This window comes from Pterocles gutturalis, unplaced genomic scaffold (genome assembly GCF_000699245.1).
Source record: "Pterocles gutturalis isolate BGI_N339 unplaced genomic scaffold, ASM69924v1 scaffold19384, whole genome shotgun sequence".
Lineage (NCBI taxonomy): Eukaryota > Metazoa > Chordata > Aves > Pterocliformes > Pteroclidae > Pterocles > Pterocles gutturalis.
Window position 1 is genome coordinate 16,338 of NW_010128730.1, and position 18,074 is coordinate 34,411.

The following is an 18,074-nucleotide window of genomic DNA, read 5'->3' on the forward strand; positions in this document are numbered from 1 at the left end:
TTCACTGAGTTCTTGAGGAATTTTTAAAAATATTGCAGGGAAAATAATACATGCTTGAGGTATTTAAAGAAATGTTGAGAAAATATATTAGTACTGTTCCCCTTCTCCCGCTGGCAAGGGAATACATGTATGTCTGTGTTACCCTAATGTTGCCTTCTCTAAGGTCAGAAAGGCAAATTACACTAATTTGTAAAGAGCTGCTCTTTTCTGCTGTATTACCTCATGTCTTTATGAACCTCCAGATGAGTGGGTGTAGGTCTAAAGGGATGGATGGGGGCTGGGTGGGAATGTAGGGGTCACCCCCTTGGTTGTTTCTATGAAGGGAAGTGTTGAAATACACACACGGCTGTCTGATGGGAAGGGTTTTGCATGAATAGTTGTGGCATTTTAGAGAGGGTCCTCAAAAGCCAGAGACTCAGGCGTTCCTTCTCTCAGAGATGATTTTTATTCCTCTGAAAGCGTTTGGCTAAAGCGTGTGAGGAGGATCGTACAGTCTCGCGGGTGTTTTTAATAGGAAAACGAAGCTGTCTATTAGCAGTTTCTGCGTCTCCTTACATTGCCGTGAGTAGAACCCAATAGTAAATTCCCCCTTGTATTTACTGTTTTTCTTGCTCTCCCTCTTTGAACTCTCAAGGTTATTCAGTTATTTTCCTCACAATTTCATTAGGAAATTTGCCAAAAACATCCTTCCTAGGCAGCTGTCTCTGGACCTTTGGAGGCCAGCACTAATGTGCTTCCAGTCTGTGGGGGGTGTTTGGCAGGGAGTTATGAACTAGGCCTTCAGCGCTTTGGGGGAGAGAGGGGAAGAGAGCGCAAACGCTGTACCACACCCAGGTGCAATTTTTTGCTAGTCTGTGAGCATTCAGAGGGTTTCATCTCTTGTTGTACCTGTTTTGTCCTGGTGCAGGGTCTGTTAACAGCAGCAAATTGTTGATGTGAGTGAACTAGAATGGAAGAGTTATTTTTGTGTTCAACAAATGTTGCTTTGAAGGAGGGCTGTTGTTGGGGGGGGGAGGGAGCGACACCAGGAATCTTAAACTGTTCAGATATAATTTTTTAATGAGACATTGATTTATTTTTTTTTTATTTTAAAGCAATGGGTGAAGGTACTGTAGTGTTGTCTGCATGTAATACTTCATGTAAAATTGATTGAAATATTAAACATTTTGTCAAAATTAATATTGGGAGGAGTTAAACATTATCAGAAAGAGCAAGAATTGCGTTTCAGTGCTTTCTTTCATACCCCGTTTAACGATATAGGCGACTGCTGTACCATATGTACATATAATATATTTGTCAGACTAACTGCTTCTCGTGTTTGACTAAACTGTCTCCTTTCAGCCACCCACACAGAATATGCCTATGGGTCCAGGAGGGATGAGTCAGAGCGGCCCTCCCCCACCTCCGCGCTCGCACAACATGTCTTCAGATGGTATGGTAGGTGGGGGCCCTCCTGCACCACACATGCAGAACCAGATGAACGGCCAGATGCCTGGTAAGTTTTTCTCCTCTAAGACATTAACACCAGCGTTGCCTGGCAACTGAAACGACATGGGGGCTCAAGGGATACTAGATTGTTGATGACAAAACTGCTTTGAATGCCCCCGAGTACAAGCTCTCTTAGAGTTTGTTAGCTACAGAGCTACGTGACCTGTATTCAGTGTTTATCAGGCTGCCCTTGGGCTTTGATGTAGCTGACACACAGCATTCCTCTGATGAACAGAACTGGCTAAATTTAGTCTGTTTGAAACCATGCAGTACAGCTGGCTTTAGAAGGCTTATTGGGGAAAGGTATTGGCCTGTGGCTGAGTGAATACAAATCCTTCCATAAAAAGATAATGTGAAATCACCGTAGCTAAATAATTAGATAATAATAAAATATTATCATTTTGGAGGGTGTTTCAAATGTGGGTAAATGTTAAAAAAAATCACTTTTATACTGAAAGTCATCCAGCTTCCACTAACCGTGTGTGTTCTTTATTATTGAAGATGTGTTGAATCGAAGGGATTTGTAAAGAAATGGCCTCCAGATCATTGTTGGAGGTGTAAATTTTAAGTCAGTTTTTATGCCATCCTGTTTTGTAATAAAAAGAAAAGTGCTTGGGAAGTCAGAAACAAAGCAGTGAAACAAGATGATAAAATTCCACATTGTACCTACCAGTACTGGCTTTGGGGTAACTATTCCCTTTAGCAGTCTGATCTGAATGGAGTAGGCCCTGGAAAAGCTTGCTTCTTTATACAGAGCCTGTTTTATAGAATTTCTACTCATAAAGTCATAGTGCCCATTTCTTGTGAATTGGTTTTCGGCTTAAAGTTGTATTCCCAGGATTGCTTTTGTTCAGGACCCCTTCATTTTCTTTCTTTGTATGGAGGAACTTTTTGTACAAAAGCTCTTCAAGGTATTGCTTCTTCCAAGAGAGGAAACTGCTGTCAAAGGATCTTTGAAAATTCATCTTTTGGTGGTCACAAGGATAAGCTCCATGACAGCAAACACAGTAAATAACTGTGCAAAACTTAATATGAAGTAAAAAATATAATATTTGCTATAGTCTCTAATTTCTGTGCAAAACTTACTATGAATTAAAAAATATATTTGCCGTAGTCTCTACTTTCTGTGCAAATCTCAATAAAATAGATACGGTAGTGTTAGTGACAGCTTTTCTGAGAAGAGTAGCTGAATAGCCTCCAGAGGCTGTGTGTAAGAAGTGTAATCAAAGATCTAGAGAAGAAGTTAGTTTCATCATACATGTTGGTCATGGTTTGCATTTGGAAGTGGGAAGAGCGATATATGCTTCTCCCTAAATAGGGCAGAGATATTCTGGTTGTGGAGTCCTCTATCCATCTAAGATCCGTCAGCTCCCATGGAGAATAGCATTGCCTCTCACAAATCAGTCTCTTTGACCCTCTAGTGTAATTATATTATTGTTATTATAATGATCTTTTCCAAGGAGAAGGATTACTAAGTCACAATGTGAGCATAATGACTTCACTGCAGAGCCACAGGGGAGAAAAGTCACTCCTTAAACATACATATTTTGTAATTACATAGAATAAGAAAAGAACTCTTATGAAAATATGTGAAAGGTAAATAGGTTTGTTTTGGTATTCACCTAGACAGATGCTTAAATACAGTTTCCAACTAAGCTTTAATTTAGGCTTTCTTTCAACATATTCCTTTTTGTGAATGTCTGTTCCTTCCTTTCTCTATTTAAGGTTGTCTCTGAGTGTGTGAAGATAAACAGCTTAAGATGAAAGCATCTCTAATATCAGAAAGGCATGCTAAAATAATTTCATAGTTAGGCATTGGAGAAGGGGAAACGGAATGATCTTGTTAAGTGGATGGCTGAAAAATTATTTTCTTTTTTAAGTGTTTGTTAGTTTGCCTGTGTGTGAGCCTTTGTGTATTTCATAGACATGTATTTATAATAATTTCTGCAGTGTATGCATTTGCTTTCTGTTTATAGGGCACTTACTCTAAAGTTATGTAGACACTTTGTAATAGAAACCAGATACAAAACCTTAAATATCTGAAGAGATGATCTGTCCAAAAGGAGTAAAGGGACTAAGGTGCAAACCGAGAGACTCCAGGGTCAACAATGATGAGTTGACCAGCCTGGAAGAAATAAAATGCAGGCTCTTAAAAATGCCAGCTAAGGATTTCTGGAAGGCCTTATCTGAGTAGGGGCTTCCACAGGACTGAGTATGGGTGGAAGCGTTGATGGGAGGATTAAAAGAACCGCTTGGTGATCGTCAGGGCATGAGTTGATTTAAAGTTCTGCTGTAGACCTGTCCCATTACCTGAAAGGCAGAGGATGATTTTTCTCCTACTTGTGTTCTGGGTAATAAAGGACCTGAAGTGCTGCTGAGGCCCTTAATTGCATCCCCTGACAAATGGGTGTCTGTGTCCTCTTACTGGGGAAGACAGTAATGATGAGCTTTTTTCAGCCTGTGGTGGAACTGAGTGTTATCTGTTACTGTGACAATTATGGCATTTATCTGAAAAAAATACTGTCTGAAGAGTTACATTGACTGAAGAGTTTGTGTGATGCAAAGTAAGGGTGGTCTGGATTTCGAAGAAGATGATGAACTGGGTTGTGCTGGTGGCAAGTTATCTTCCCTATTTCTTGAGCTTGTTTCATCATATGTAGAAAGTTGAAAGGTAGGACTGGACATAGGGTTCTCTGACCTTTGTCTTGGCGCTGGTAGGTCACCTTCCTGAATAACAAGTGCTTGTGTATTCTCAAAAAGTTCTCTCAAAGTCTGCTTTCCTTCCTGCAAATGTAGTCTCAAATGCACTTAGGCTGGCTTACAGCTTCTCGGAGATAAGATAGTGTCCATAAGGGGTTAAGAGGAAAAAGGACTTCTGTTTATAGTCAAGATAGATACTTATTCTACTAACTTGTATTACAACACAGAATCAAATTAGTATAGCATTTAAAGCAGTTATTTTAATGGCAGGTACACATTTCATGTCTCATTCATTTGTGTTGCATTCATATTTTGTTCTTCCTATTTCATTTATTCGTATGAAAAAAACCCAACAACTCTTGTAACCTTATGTGCAGGAGAACTCCGTGAAGTATTTTGGCAAACTAAAAAAGTTTAATTGTTAAGTATGTTCCCACTATTTTTCAGTTGCTAGTTTTTCTGTTACTATGGTCTTAGCTTTTTCTCTGTTCTTGTCTTCTAGCTTCTGACTAACAAACTACCTGATTTTGCCCAGAATGTACTCAAGCCCTGACATTTTGTGTGCCAGCTTTTTCTCATGAGTGCTTTCTCCTGTTCTGGTGCTACCTGAGATGTACATCAGCCTTTAAGAGAAGGTGTTTTGTTTTTTAAACTACTTCTCTCTTGCAATGATTTTTGCCTTCCCCATTTTGCTTCTTATATTACAGGTTTTTAAAACCTTATTGCACTGTGTTCTTGTCTGGCTCTCTGAAATCTGCTATTGACAATTTCTTCCTTTAAACAAAAAGGAGCAAAACCACTCCCAGGCCCTGACTTTCTGATACTAAACCCATGTGCTCCTTTTCTTAGGAAATAAATTAAGAAAGTGGTTTAGCAGTCCTGCAAACAGTTGCATGGCACTGCAGTCTGGAGCTTTCCTTCACCTTAGCTTTACTTCAACACATTGATGATTGATCTCATGGTTAGAGATGATCTCCCTTTTTCAGAATTGAACTGCCTCCATGTTCTCAACTATTACAGAATTAGGCAGTGTTGAATCAAAGAGGGGACAGTAGAGGGGATGTCTGTAGTTCTCTGTCATGGTCATAATCCTATTCACTGAGTTAGTTTTTCTGGTTTGTGGTGGATCCACCTTTGTACAATGCAGCAATCTCTTCTCACCTTGTTTTGCAGGAACAGTGAACTGCAAGTATGATACCTTTTTTAGCTTTTTCACTTTCCTTGATCAAATAAGCTTATGTGTTAATTTCAGTAAGGTTTCCTGAAAAGAGTGTGAGTGCAAACATATTTTTAAATGTATTCTGTTTCCTTATGTTGGCTTTTAGTAGCTGTGTTCCTTGGTCATTGTTATGTTTTTTTTCTGCATCTTTTCGTTGGCAAGTCAGGTGGTATTGCCTCTATGACCTTGTGTACAACTCTGTATGTCCTTGTTTTAACCTTTATTTTGTCCTAGATTACTGCAGTTATTTCTTTAGCCAAGACAGGACTTGGGAGCTGTTTACATCTGAAGGCAGATTTTGGTTTGGGTTTTTTTTGGGTTTGTGTTTGAGGTTTTTTTGGTTTTTGTTTGGTTTTTTGTTTTTTTTTTTTACATGGGGAGACATGTGACCAAATCGCCATCTTCCTACAACTCTACTGGCATAGTTTCTTTTAGGTTCCTCTTCAGTTTTCTGTATTTCCTTGGTTTTTTGTAGCTTAACAAAAAACCTGTGACATGTTGGGCAACAACAGTGCCTTCTTGGTGAACTCTGTATATATCAATGCTTTGTTTACCGTTGACCTACTCTATCCCATGCTCTTGTTGTAGTATTTATTGCCAGCCACACTTTTTAGTGATTTTACTCCTAGTAGCTGCTCACTTATCCCAGCTGAAGTGATGAGTAAGCTGATCAGATGGTATTGTAATGTTTATACTTTTTAAAATACCCATTGAGAGTAGATTTAATTCAGAGGACAATCCAATACCAGCCTGTGTTGTCAGAAAAAGGGGAAGTAAAGGGTGAAGAGATGTAGTTGGCTTTACAGATATGCAAATAGGTTGCTCTTCCTTTGAATCTTTGCAAGCATGAGAGGTGAACTGATAATTTGATGGCTCTCCTTCCAGTCATCATCTCCCACCCTAGTAATCTGTAAATACAGTTGCAGAATATTGACTATAGATTTTGTGTTCAGTGTTAAATATGCCTTCAGCCATTTTTATTCTGTGTGTATTTGTACCATGTCAATGTTAATACTGCCTGACTTTTGAGGTAAAAAAAAAAAAAACAAAAACCAAAACCAACCAAAACCTGACACTTTCAGAAAAGTGTCTAGTATGGTTTGTTTGAATAAACATAAATATGACAGGTATTATAAAATCATATGTGTAGCTGTGATAGATCTACCAAGCTGGCTGTTAAACTGATACTGTGCAATTCAGGTTGGAATTCAGGGTGTGTTGTGCGAGTACTAAAAAGTCTAGTTTTGCATATGATATGGTTATAAGATGAGCTGTATGCTATTTTACACCTTTGTTTTAGTAGCTTCAGCTCCTCAACAAAAGAAAATGTATTGCATAGTAGAGCTGAACTTTGACTGTTGTTAACTATTTTTTTTTAAGTTGGAACATCATGCACAAACTCTGTTTTAGCTTTATTTTAATGTAATTGTATTTTAATAACTTATTTAGTTTTGTGATTCAGTATGACTATATTTGCTTGGTTTATGATACTTAATGTAGAACCTTTTTCCCCATTTTTCTTTCTGAAGGACCTAACCATATGCCTATGCAAGGACCTGGACCTAACCAACTCAATATGACAAACAGTTCCATGAACATGCCTTCAAGTAGCCATGGGTCAATGGGCGGCTATAATCACTCTGTGCCATCCTCTCAGAGTATGCCAGTGCAGAATCAGATGACGATGAGCCAGGGACAGCCGATGGGCAACTATGGTCCCAGACCAAACATGAACATGCAACCAAACCAAGGTAAGGAACGTGCTTGTTAGCTTCTGTAAAAAGCAAACATCTCGGGTACAGACTTTTTTTAAAGGTCGTCTTTTATATTTCCTTCCATAAATGCATTTGTACTCATGTTTGGAGGTCTCTAAATCTCCTTTCTCCCACATGTCAGTGACTTTTTATTTATTTGCAGACATTGAACTGTTTTCAGGTATTGTGTGAGAATCTGGGAATGGATCCGCTTTTATCAGTTATAAGTTTGAACTGTTTATCTTTCTCAGACTTTACACTTCTATCTAAGTGTTATTATTGCTTGAGTTGATAAAATGCATCTCTTCTGTCTCTTGGGTAAATTGAAAAACTAAAGTCAGGTAGCCGTCAGATTTTTGTACCTAATTAATCTCACTTCTGTGCTGCATATTCTTTTAGCGTGGAATGTCTGTTAATCTTCAAGAAATAAAATTCAGTTCCAGGAACAAATCCGCTACTCCCTACTGTTTTCAGATGTCCTTGTGTATATAGTAAAAATCAAAACTAATTTTGTATCTAGGATATTTGCATAGCATAAACAGATGATACATCCTGTTGACAGTGTGGTCCTTGTTGAAGTACAAGGACATTGCAGAATTAAAATATTGTGTTAGAATCACAACAGACCAAATTATTAAATTGTATATGTACTGCATATTCTTACAAATGTGCTTTACTAGTCAGCAAGCCATATTTTCAGTTTATCTGTTAAGTCTGTTACTACATTGAATTTGGACATACCACCTGCTAGAAGACATACTGCAGAATTTAAAAAAAAAATGCCTCGGATGTATCTCCAGCAAGTATGTTTTTTTTTAATCCCAATATGTATGAACTCTTATGGATATATTAGCTGAAGGATATTCCTTGAGTCAAGGTTTTCATCTCTTTTCTGATACTGTGAGGAAATGTGTTTTTTTCTTTTTCTAAGGCTCTATTTCTGGTGGTTGTAGAAAAAATAATCCTCCAGTGGCATAGGTGGTTCTTTTTGCAGTATACTCTTGTTGGAGACCAAAGCTCCACTTTGTTAGGTAGATATAATTTGTTCCTGAAGTGTACAGACAGACCAGGTCATACTCATCAGTTTGACTATTAGATCACAGAAAGGTTCAAAACAGACAAAAGACTAAGTTAATGAGAGACCAAAAATGAGTCAAGATGAAACAGCTGTTTGTGCAGTTTTCTTACCAGTAGTGAAAGTGGGAAGCCCGAGTCCTTCACCGTCCACATTATTAATGGCATTTTTCTTAAAATTTTAGAGCAGAGGAAATGAAAAATAGACACATAGCAGAGGAAACCATCACAAGTGGGAATGTTTTTGACTGTCTCTCTGAACTGACAAGTTATCTGTGTATTCTGGGCAGTACACAATGGAGTAATTTTGTGAGTGTTTTAAGATGCTTTAGGAAAGTCCTGTGCATGCTCAGTTGAATTTTTTTAGTTGCAGAGAGTTAGTAATAAATACGTAGTAGTGTGTGTGAGGGAGTTATCCACTAAGTCACTCTACAAAAAACAACTTACTTTGAATGATTGGCTTACAATTTAGGACTGGTGATTAGTCCATCTCAAAGCAGTGTTCTTTACTCTTCCTCATTCCCCTGCTGTATTTTCAGTACTCTGTCAAACTTGAAAATTGCTCATTAGAAATTAGGCAGAAAGATACTTAAAAGGTTTCAGTTTTGAACAAATAATAGTGCTGAAGTGTCCTTGGGGAATAAAGCAGTATCTAACCAAATTGTATGTTCAAGAACGAGAGCAAAATCTCTAGTTAGAACAAGAGCTGGTGCCATTGCCTGCAGTTAGGGCCACAGTAAGCTTTCACATTGGGTAATTATATTTCTGCTAAATTTTGACCCTTTAGGCTGAGATTTTTTTCCATTCTAAATGTCTGCTTCAAGCCTGATTTTTATTTTTTTTTTTGCAGAAGTTTCACAGAAGTGGAGAGACATTTCTGACAGTGGGGAAAAAACTATATTCTTTAAAATATTTCAAAGTCTCAAAAAACATCAGTAAATAGAGCACTTCATATGTAAATACAGGAGTGCAGATGCCCCTTGCTTTAGAGCAAGGCTTTGAAACTTGTCTGTTATGCCAGCAGGCTGCTATTTGCTGTTTCAGTGAAAATATTGTTCCAAATTAATCAAATTTTAAATATCTGTAGGGGAAGAAGTCTTTAAGTCTGAAGATGTACATGTTTGTTATGTATTGGTAACTAAGGTTTTTGACCTAGCAATATTCCCAGTCAAGTCAAGGTCAAGATTTGATGACAAATTAAAGGAAGTGGTTTTGTATCTTCACTCTCTTGTGACTCTAAGACAGCAGGAGAGAGGATGGCAGAGAAATCTGTGAAACCATGATTTAGATAGGTAGCCAAGATCCGATCTGGCTGGGCCGACAGTCTCAGCCAAGCACAAACACTGCTTCTCATCTAAGTGAAGAAACAAGAATGAGCCGCTAGGAAATGCACTGAGATGCAGTGTAACGAAAAGGGAATAAACAGATTGTGACTTGAAGAGTTCTTTATTGGCAGTGTGTGTTGCCATTCAGAAACAGAAATAAACCAAAATTTTCTGAACCTCAGTATTGCTGTTAGGAGGCATTTGTGAGCCCCTTAGCACATGTTCTTTCTTATAAGGGGGTGATCCATATGGAGAATGAGAGACCCTACTATAATGTCAGTTAATAACAGCACTAACTAAATATAATGCTAAATATTCTACAAGATAAAGTCTTAGCATCTCAAGTTGACTGTTAAAAATTATGGATGTTTTTGACCTTAATCATTCCCTGTATGGATTCCCCATCTGTAAAGGGGTTAAGATTATAATACCATCTGATTTCACACGAGTGTTGTGGAACTATATTCATTGTGAAGGTTTGGACATTTTAGTTATGAGTAACCCAGAGTAAATTAATAATTCTGTCTTCAGTGTTTGACTAGGCATGGCATCTCACATGAACAACTGGGAGGAAACAAAATACAGAAATAGCTTTTCAGTGGGTAATATCTACTGTGTCCTGAATGAGGCCAGTACTTTTAGAAAAAAAACCATGCTATCATACAATAGATAAAGACACCATAACACACAGAAAGGTTTGATCTAACTTTTGGGTGGTTTTAACGTAACATTTTTGAGCATTTTCTAGCAAAACATCTTGCTGTGTATACACATTTTGAGGCAGATGACGTTAGTAAGAAAAAAAGAAAAAGTGCTAATTAAGAAATAAAAGGCATAGTAAAAGAACCCATTTTTGGATTACTTTGTGTCTCCACTTTGTACTCATTACTGATTTGCACCAGTTTACAAAATGCTAGCCAGAGGAATATCTTAAGTGAGAAGCAAAATTTTTACTATATTGGTTTTTATATAGTCAGTTCAGTTAAAAGAAGAATTTTAGTCATTTTGGACTTAGGAAGCAGAATGTTTTAAGTGGAAAATTATGTAGATAACTCCTGACTGAAAAGCTACTGTAGCAGCCTGGGACGTCCACAAGGAGTATTGGCCACCTTTCTGGAAAAGATAGGAAGTATCAGGAGCTGAGTGAATGTGGAAGAAACTCCTTTCTTATGGATGCATTTCCTAGTAGCAACAGCTACTTCTGTTGAATGAAATATTTCAAGTCTTGCCAGTTTTTGACTTTTCAGACGGGAGGTGTAAGCATGATTTTCTGGAACTTGAAACTTACATGGAAATTCTTCTTATTTATATATATGTCCTGGTGGACAGCAGGATGACCATGAGCCAGCACTGTGCCCTTCGTGGCCAAGAAGGCCAATGGCATCCTGGGGTGTATCAGAAGGGGGGTGGTCAGTAGGTTGAGAGAGGTTCTCCTCCCCCTCTACTCTGCCCTGGTGAGACCGCATCTGGAATATTGTGTCCAGTTCTGGGCCCCTCAGTTCAAGAGGGACAGGGAACTGCTGGAGAGAGTCCAGCGCAGAGCCACAAAGATGGTTAAGGGAATGGAGCATCTCCCTGATGAGGAAAGGCTGAGGGAGCTGGGTCTCTTTAGCCTGGAAAAGAGGAGACTGAGGGGTGACCTAATCAATGTTTATAAATATGTGAAGGGTGAGTGTCAGGAGGATGGAGCCAGGCTCTTCTCTGGGACGTCCAGTGACAGGACAAGGGGCAATGGGTTCAAGCTGGAACATAGGAGGTTCCACTTGAATATGAGAAAAATCTTCTTCACGGTGAGGGTGACAGAGCACTGGAACAGGCTGCCCAGAGAGGTTGTGGAGTCTCCTTCTCTGGAGACATTCAAAGCCTGCCTGGATGCGTTCCTGTGTGATCTGAACTAGGTGTTCCTGCTCTGGCAGGGGGATTGGACTAGCTGATCTTTCGAGGTCCCTTCCAATCTCTAACATTCTGTGATTCTGTGATATTGAATGGATCTTTCACAGTCAGGGAACAATAACGAACAGTAATATACAAATACTTTAAAAGTAAGGACAAAGAAATCATTGCTTGGCCATCTCAGAAACCTTGTTTCTCAGATCCTTTTGCTAGGTTTCTGTTCCCTTGCTAGAAGTGCTTGAAGCAAGGTTACCAAACTCCCCCATCTGTATTTAATGAGCGTTGTATGTTGCTTGGGGTGAGTGAGAGGAACTAGTTTACTTTTAACAGGTGAACTCTACATGATAATATCATATTGATTCGATCATTTGCAGAAGAGCAGTTGTCGAATCTGATGCTTAGATTTTTTCAATTACAATTTCTTTTATATAAACTTGCAAAAATTCCAGTACAGTTTCAGAGCTCTTTCAATTACAAGCAGATATGAAGAGATCACAGAGACAGCAGAGATGAGGCAGATGCAGAATTCCTGTTGTTTTGTTGTCCACGTAAAGAAAGGAACATAAAGATAGGCATATCTGATGTTATCTGAATTATAAACATATTCAGGGTATGAAGGATGAAGATAAAGTGATTTCTGAGGTTGAGGACCTTCTGTGAATGTCTTGCCAGCTCTGCATTCCCATGTAAGCAGAGGCTGTTAGTTTCAATACATCAACTGCTTACAGTAGCCCTGATGTCATGGACAAAGCAGGGCAGCCTCAATGTTTTGGACATTGAACCTATTAAAGAAAAATAAAATTGTCCCGCATTCTGAAGTGCCATCATATATAGCTGGATTTGTAGGATGTCTAGCTGTAGAAGGCACTGCAGTTCTCCTATCTTGAAAAAACAAAGATATAAACAAGTGCCACAGTCCTTGTTCTTTCATCTTTCTTCTCTAGTGTAAACCATGAAAGGCAATGTTGGTAACTAAGGAATTTCTTTGTGTGCTTTATTTTTATGTATTCTTTTCTTAAATTACACCTGAAATTATGGTTCAGTTTGAGATGAGAACAGGAGACCTCCACCGGGTCACTGGTGGTAAGAAGATCATGTACCAGCCCATTTTTACTTAAAGCCATGTACCCTTTCTTCCCTATATGCAAGCCTTTCTTATGAGACACTTGCTGGAGCAGGAACAGTTTTTTTCACTTTGTGGGCATAGATGACTTTGAAATGAGCTATTGAGGAACTTGATAATGTAGACTATTGTTACTTAAATTGAACAATGAGCAGTTCAGTTTTCACTTATTGTCTGGCTTGCTTTATACATTCACTTACTTCATAAGACTGATTTGGGTCTAATCTGTGCATTTTTCAGATGCCTGTTTAATGACTACCAAAATTGCCTGCACTCCTCACAGGACCTACAGTGTTACTTCTTGTCATCTTTTTCTTCAGCCTTTTATCCCAAGAATGCTTCCAATATATTGACATGTGAAGGCTGCCTTCTGAATATACAGAAACATTTGTAAGGTTTTTGTACTACCAAAGTTAAAATAGTTTCTTGGAAAGACAATAGTTTGCTTGTGTACTTGCATATTTACAGGGATGGTCCTAGACAATATTTTCTTGGACTCATTTTGGACTCTGTACAAATCAGGTATTTTGTCCTTTCTGGAATAAATAGTTCTAGAAATTTACCAAAAAAGAGTTTCTAAGGGGAGTTTTTGAAAGCAACAAGCATTCTCTTGCTGCGCACAGTTTTGTGAACTTCTGTGTGTGAAGTCTTATCTCCAAGTCTGGAAGAGATCATGACTTCCACTGAGGGCTGTTTGTTGTGACCTAACTGGCGTTTCAAAGGCCGTATTTTAAGTGGGATGTAAAAATATGTGCTACAAATATTAGAAAGTCTTAGATCGTGAATTAATGATCTTAATTTTTTTACTTAAGTTTTGTGAAGGGATTTTCTAGGCTAGTTTTATGACACATTAAGTATTGTATGATGAATAAATGTAGCTTTATTGTAGGCTTGATTTTTCGACAGAAAAAACTATTTCAAAGTTCCCTCACCCCTCAAAACTACTGCATAAAATGTTTCTGTTGCTGGAGATTATAGAAACTGTGGTTCTTCTTTTAGGTGTCCTCTTCATAAGAGAGGGATGTGAACCAAACTGGAAGGAAGCCAGGCATTCTGTTATTAACACAATACACAGTCTGATACAGGGTAGTGAATTCTCATTGTGGCTCTACAAAGCGTTAATGAAGTTCTAATTTAGAAAGCAAACAGGAAGCCTCTACATTGCACCATAGGGACCCAACACATTTTATCACATTGTATTGTGACTAATATTAATATTGTTAATTAACAAGCTTTCTTGAGATCTAGGAATATTATGGCAACAAGTTTGTTGGTTTGTTTTTGTTTTTGGTTTGGTTTTTTTTTCAAGACTGCCTAATGTTTCTCAGCACCTCCAAACAGAGGAGCAGTGAAATGGAATTATCTAAATTACCTACTTGCTCAGAAGATTAAAAAATGTAATAGATTTTTGATAATTGAAAAATAATTAGTGTCTCAATTTAAACCGTTTTTTTTCTTCAGGACACAGAAACTGCCATGCTGAAGGATAGAAGCATAACTGGATCGTTATAAGAGTGGCCAATATTTATCTTCAGAGGAAAATGAAGCTTAACAGAACCAAGGCCACTTTACTTCTCACTGAGAGATTCCATACAGGGCTTTAATGGGATTTAACTAACACACTTTGAATTCATGCCATTAATTAATTTGGCTTAACTTTCTCTTGTAACCCCACATAGACAGGATCTAAGTGACTATGTATTCCTTTCCTTATATAGATCCATTGTCCGTATTGACTGTATCTAGGTAATTTTCCAGCACTGCATTTTCTACATAGGACTTTCTGCTTGTGCTGCAGCCCCTAGTTATTTAAAAATATTAAATGCAATGGCAAAATCTGCCATACAGAAAACTAGACTATACCTTCCTTTTTCACCTGGGATAGGGCTAAGGAGAGGCTGTGCTAGTTTGATATTTTGATTCGTTTTGGTTTTTAGTGAGACTAGTTAATTTGTATTCTTTACAGTATATAAAGTAAATTTTTTAAAAGGGGCAAAAAAAGCTTAGGTCTTCACCATTTTAAAGTGCACAATATGTGTTAAGTGGTTTGAGTTAATTTATTATAAAAATATGTTGTTTTAAAAGTTTAGCTCCTTGTCACAACTCTTTACTCCTGATATTTTTAATAGCGGAATAACTCTTTTCTGAAGTGGTACTACAGAGGAAGTGAGGAAACTGTTATTTGTTAAAAGTTATATCAACCTAACCTGCAATGTCATATAGTGAAATGGCGTAATCATAATTTTCATTGCTGTATGGTATCAGTAGGGTGCTCTTTAATTGTCTGTTTTCATTACTGAAGTTTGCCTTTCTCCAAGTTCAGCCTTAACTGGATTTTCTCAGTTGATGAAACATCAACAGTGCTTAATCTCTCCTGGTCTCTTCCTGTGGCTTATAGAAACTTAGTGCAGCTTTGTATGAAAAACTGTTTGGGACTGTTCAGTGGTGCGCAGACCGTGTATTCCTGTGGACCTTTCTGCATAATGTCTGTTGTGTGGCTGACTGACTCGCTGGTACAAGTGGCTAACAGCTAAGTGGCTGATGGACTATAACAGCAACTACATGTGTATTAAGACTATGCCCTGAGGAGCTCACAATGTTAAATAATTTTTCTGTGATTTGTCAAGGTTTCGCCATCACGTACACTTGCTTTGCAGATGCTTTTTAAAACAAGCAAAAATGGTAAAAGTGTTGCAGTTATCTTTGTACATGAGTAAACTAATTGATCGCCTGCATTTACTTAGGTCCAGAAACAATGAATCCTTATGAGAGCAGTGGAAATACAGAACCTTTTTTGGTCCAATTTTAAAGTTTGTGTTTTTCTTGTTCTTTTTGAAAGATTTAATCACAAATCATATGTTACAGAAGACATAATGCTACTTTTCATTTTACAGGTCCAATGATGCACCAGCAGCCTCCCTCCCAGCAATACAACATGCCACAAGCAGGTGGCCAGCATTACCAGGGGCAGCAGCCACCTATGGGAATGATGGGCCAAGTTAACCAAGGAAATCACATGATGGGTCAGAGACAGATTCCTCCATACAGGCCGCCACAGCAAGGTAGGACTTCACTTCAGTGTTTTTGTATTAATTTTAAATAATCATCTTTAAAAACTTTTAAATCACTTCCATGCTTACACCAAATTTTGGTCTAATCTTTGGGTATCGCAAACTCTGTAGATTCTTTTTGTTACCCTCTTAAGGGTGGTTTTTGCACCAACAGATTACTGGTATCACCATGAAACATGAAGACAAGTATTTCTTTTATTTTGAGTTCTTTCTGACAAAAATAGCCTAAAAATACACTTCTCAGATATGCTGATGAAGAATTGTTTCAATATTTAAATGATAGGTATAGAAAAGGAACAGAGTACCTGCTTGGTTCTGAATTTGTTCAGTTCCAAAAAAGGAACAATGTTCCACAATCTTCCTTCTTTTTTCCTTTTTTTTTTCAGTCCTTTTAGAAAAAGAGTAACTTCGTTTTTGACACCTTAGACTGTTATACACGTTCCTAAAATGAGCACAGAACTGAAGTTTGATACATATGTGCTCAATGTAGTGCAGCCAAGCAACTGTGTATGTGTGTGTATATATATATATAGATAGATATATTTAATTTTTTTTTTTCAGTAAACAAGATTACGTAAGTTGTCTGAAATGCAACTATATGGGTGGGGAGTACATTTGAGAAATATTTCTCATACTAAAATCAGAAATTAGCAGGCTTTATAATAGAGAAAACAAGTTATTTACGTATTGACTGGTTGTGGTTTTTCAGGCCCACCACAGCAGTACTCAGGCCAGGAAGACTATTATGGGGACCAATACAGTCATGGTGGACAAGGTCCTCCAGAAGGCATGAACCAGCAATATTACCCTGATGGTAATCTCTCATAAATGTTAACTTTCCCATTTTCTATACCTGCCCAATATTAATGTAGTCATATGCCCAAAATTAGGGTATGGGGCAAGAATAGTAACTGGGTATCATACCTCACATTTACAAAACTTTCCAAATTCAGAATTGTTACTACAGTTTAAGTTACTGTGACTAGTTAACTTTACAACTTACTCAAAGTATGTAATTTGCTATACTCCCATTTGAAACATAACAACAGTTTTAGTATTTCAAAATGAAAATTCTGTAATTGCTGTATCTAAAATTATGGAGGGGTTCCTTAGCATATCTAGTATAATTGAGATGAATTAAGTCATAACTTTATTATAAATAAGAGAGGGGGCAATATCCTTTTATTAAAGATTTTACTGAAGTGGAAAAACTTGCTAAAAAGATGTGTTTTTTCTGTAAATATTCTATTTTTTTTTTAACTTAGTGTTTAGTTTAATATAATTCACACAAATATGTTATTTCTGCTATGGGTGGCATGGGCCTTTAGCTTAATTTTTAGAAAGGAATAAAATGGTCCCTGCCCTGAGGAGCTTGTAATTGTGAGTCCTCTTTAGAAGTCACCCCAGTGCGTTCAAGTCAAGACTGTAACTTTCAGTTGCATAAATGTGTCCTCCTGCCTCTTGGAATTTAGAGTGTTGAACGCTATTGGATTGTGTTATAAGTTAGAAAAGTTGCAATTAACCTGTGTTTAGGCTGAGGAGAGACTGGGAGAACAAAGATGCTGACTTATGACTACTATGATAACCATATGTGCAACTTAATGGTATCTTATGAAGTTTAAGGAATGTGGTAGATGTTTAACATTTTAGAATTATATACAAAGCAAAGCTGTGTAATTGCCAAAGCAACTACTCACTGCAAATAAAAGGATACAAGTTAGTTGTTTGAATTTGAACTTCTATTAAATTGATTTAAGATACATCAAACCATATCTATAAGCTTACATTTGTTATTTTTGGAGATACATGTGCAGTTATTTTACAAGTTGCATTAACTCATAATTATTAAGCTTTCAGTTTGGAACCTTTAGGTTATACACATGAACTTTAGATGGTTACAGGCAATTTACTGTAGTAAGGGCAATTGGATGTTACCATCGACAGCTCTGTGGAAGCACAGATTACTTGTCTAAGACCTATTCTTTCTAAAGATTCGTTCGTTATCATTGCCTGGTTATTACTCTTACATAAAACATAAAGAGTGTTAATGGTTATGTATTTGTATTAGATTCAGTCAATGACATATGGTACTGTTGCAGAACTAATTACAAAGACCACTTAGTTTTAGAACGGTTATCTCCTTTCCTTTTTTTTTTTTCCAAAATTTTATTCCTAATTTATATAATTTGTATAATTTCATTTAATATTTAAACAAAATTTTGGCTTGTTTTCTTGACTGAGTTGGCAATATGATGTATTTTGATCTTCTGTAAGAGAAAATGTATTTGTTCTAAAAGCAACAGTGGGTGGGGTGCTTACTGCATGTATTGGTTTCTTAATCAGAGATGCCTGTAATATCTGAAAAGGAAAATGTTCCTACTTGGGACTGGAACGTAAGAGGAAAAGTTTTCTTAAGACTTTTCTTCT

General features: G+C 37.4%; 1 protein-coding gene across 1 annotated transcript in view; it reads left to right on the plus strand.

The window, feature by feature from the left end:
• SS18 (synovial sarcoma translocation, chromosome 18) overlaps positions 1-18,074 on the plus strand; it is a 38,791-nt gene that overhangs the window by 12,877 nt on the left and 7,840 nt on the right. The window contains exons 3-6 of the mRNA XM_010079737.1: positions 1,342-1,495; positions 6,937-7,158; positions 15,471-15,638; positions 16,357-16,461. Of these exons, the coding sequence (XP_010078039.1) occupies positions 1,342-1,495; positions 6,937-7,158; positions 15,471-15,638; positions 16,357-16,461 (649 nt within the window). The remainder of the gene's footprint in view (positions 1-1,341; positions 1,496-6,936; positions 7,159-15,470; positions 15,639-16,356; positions 16,462-18,074) is intronic.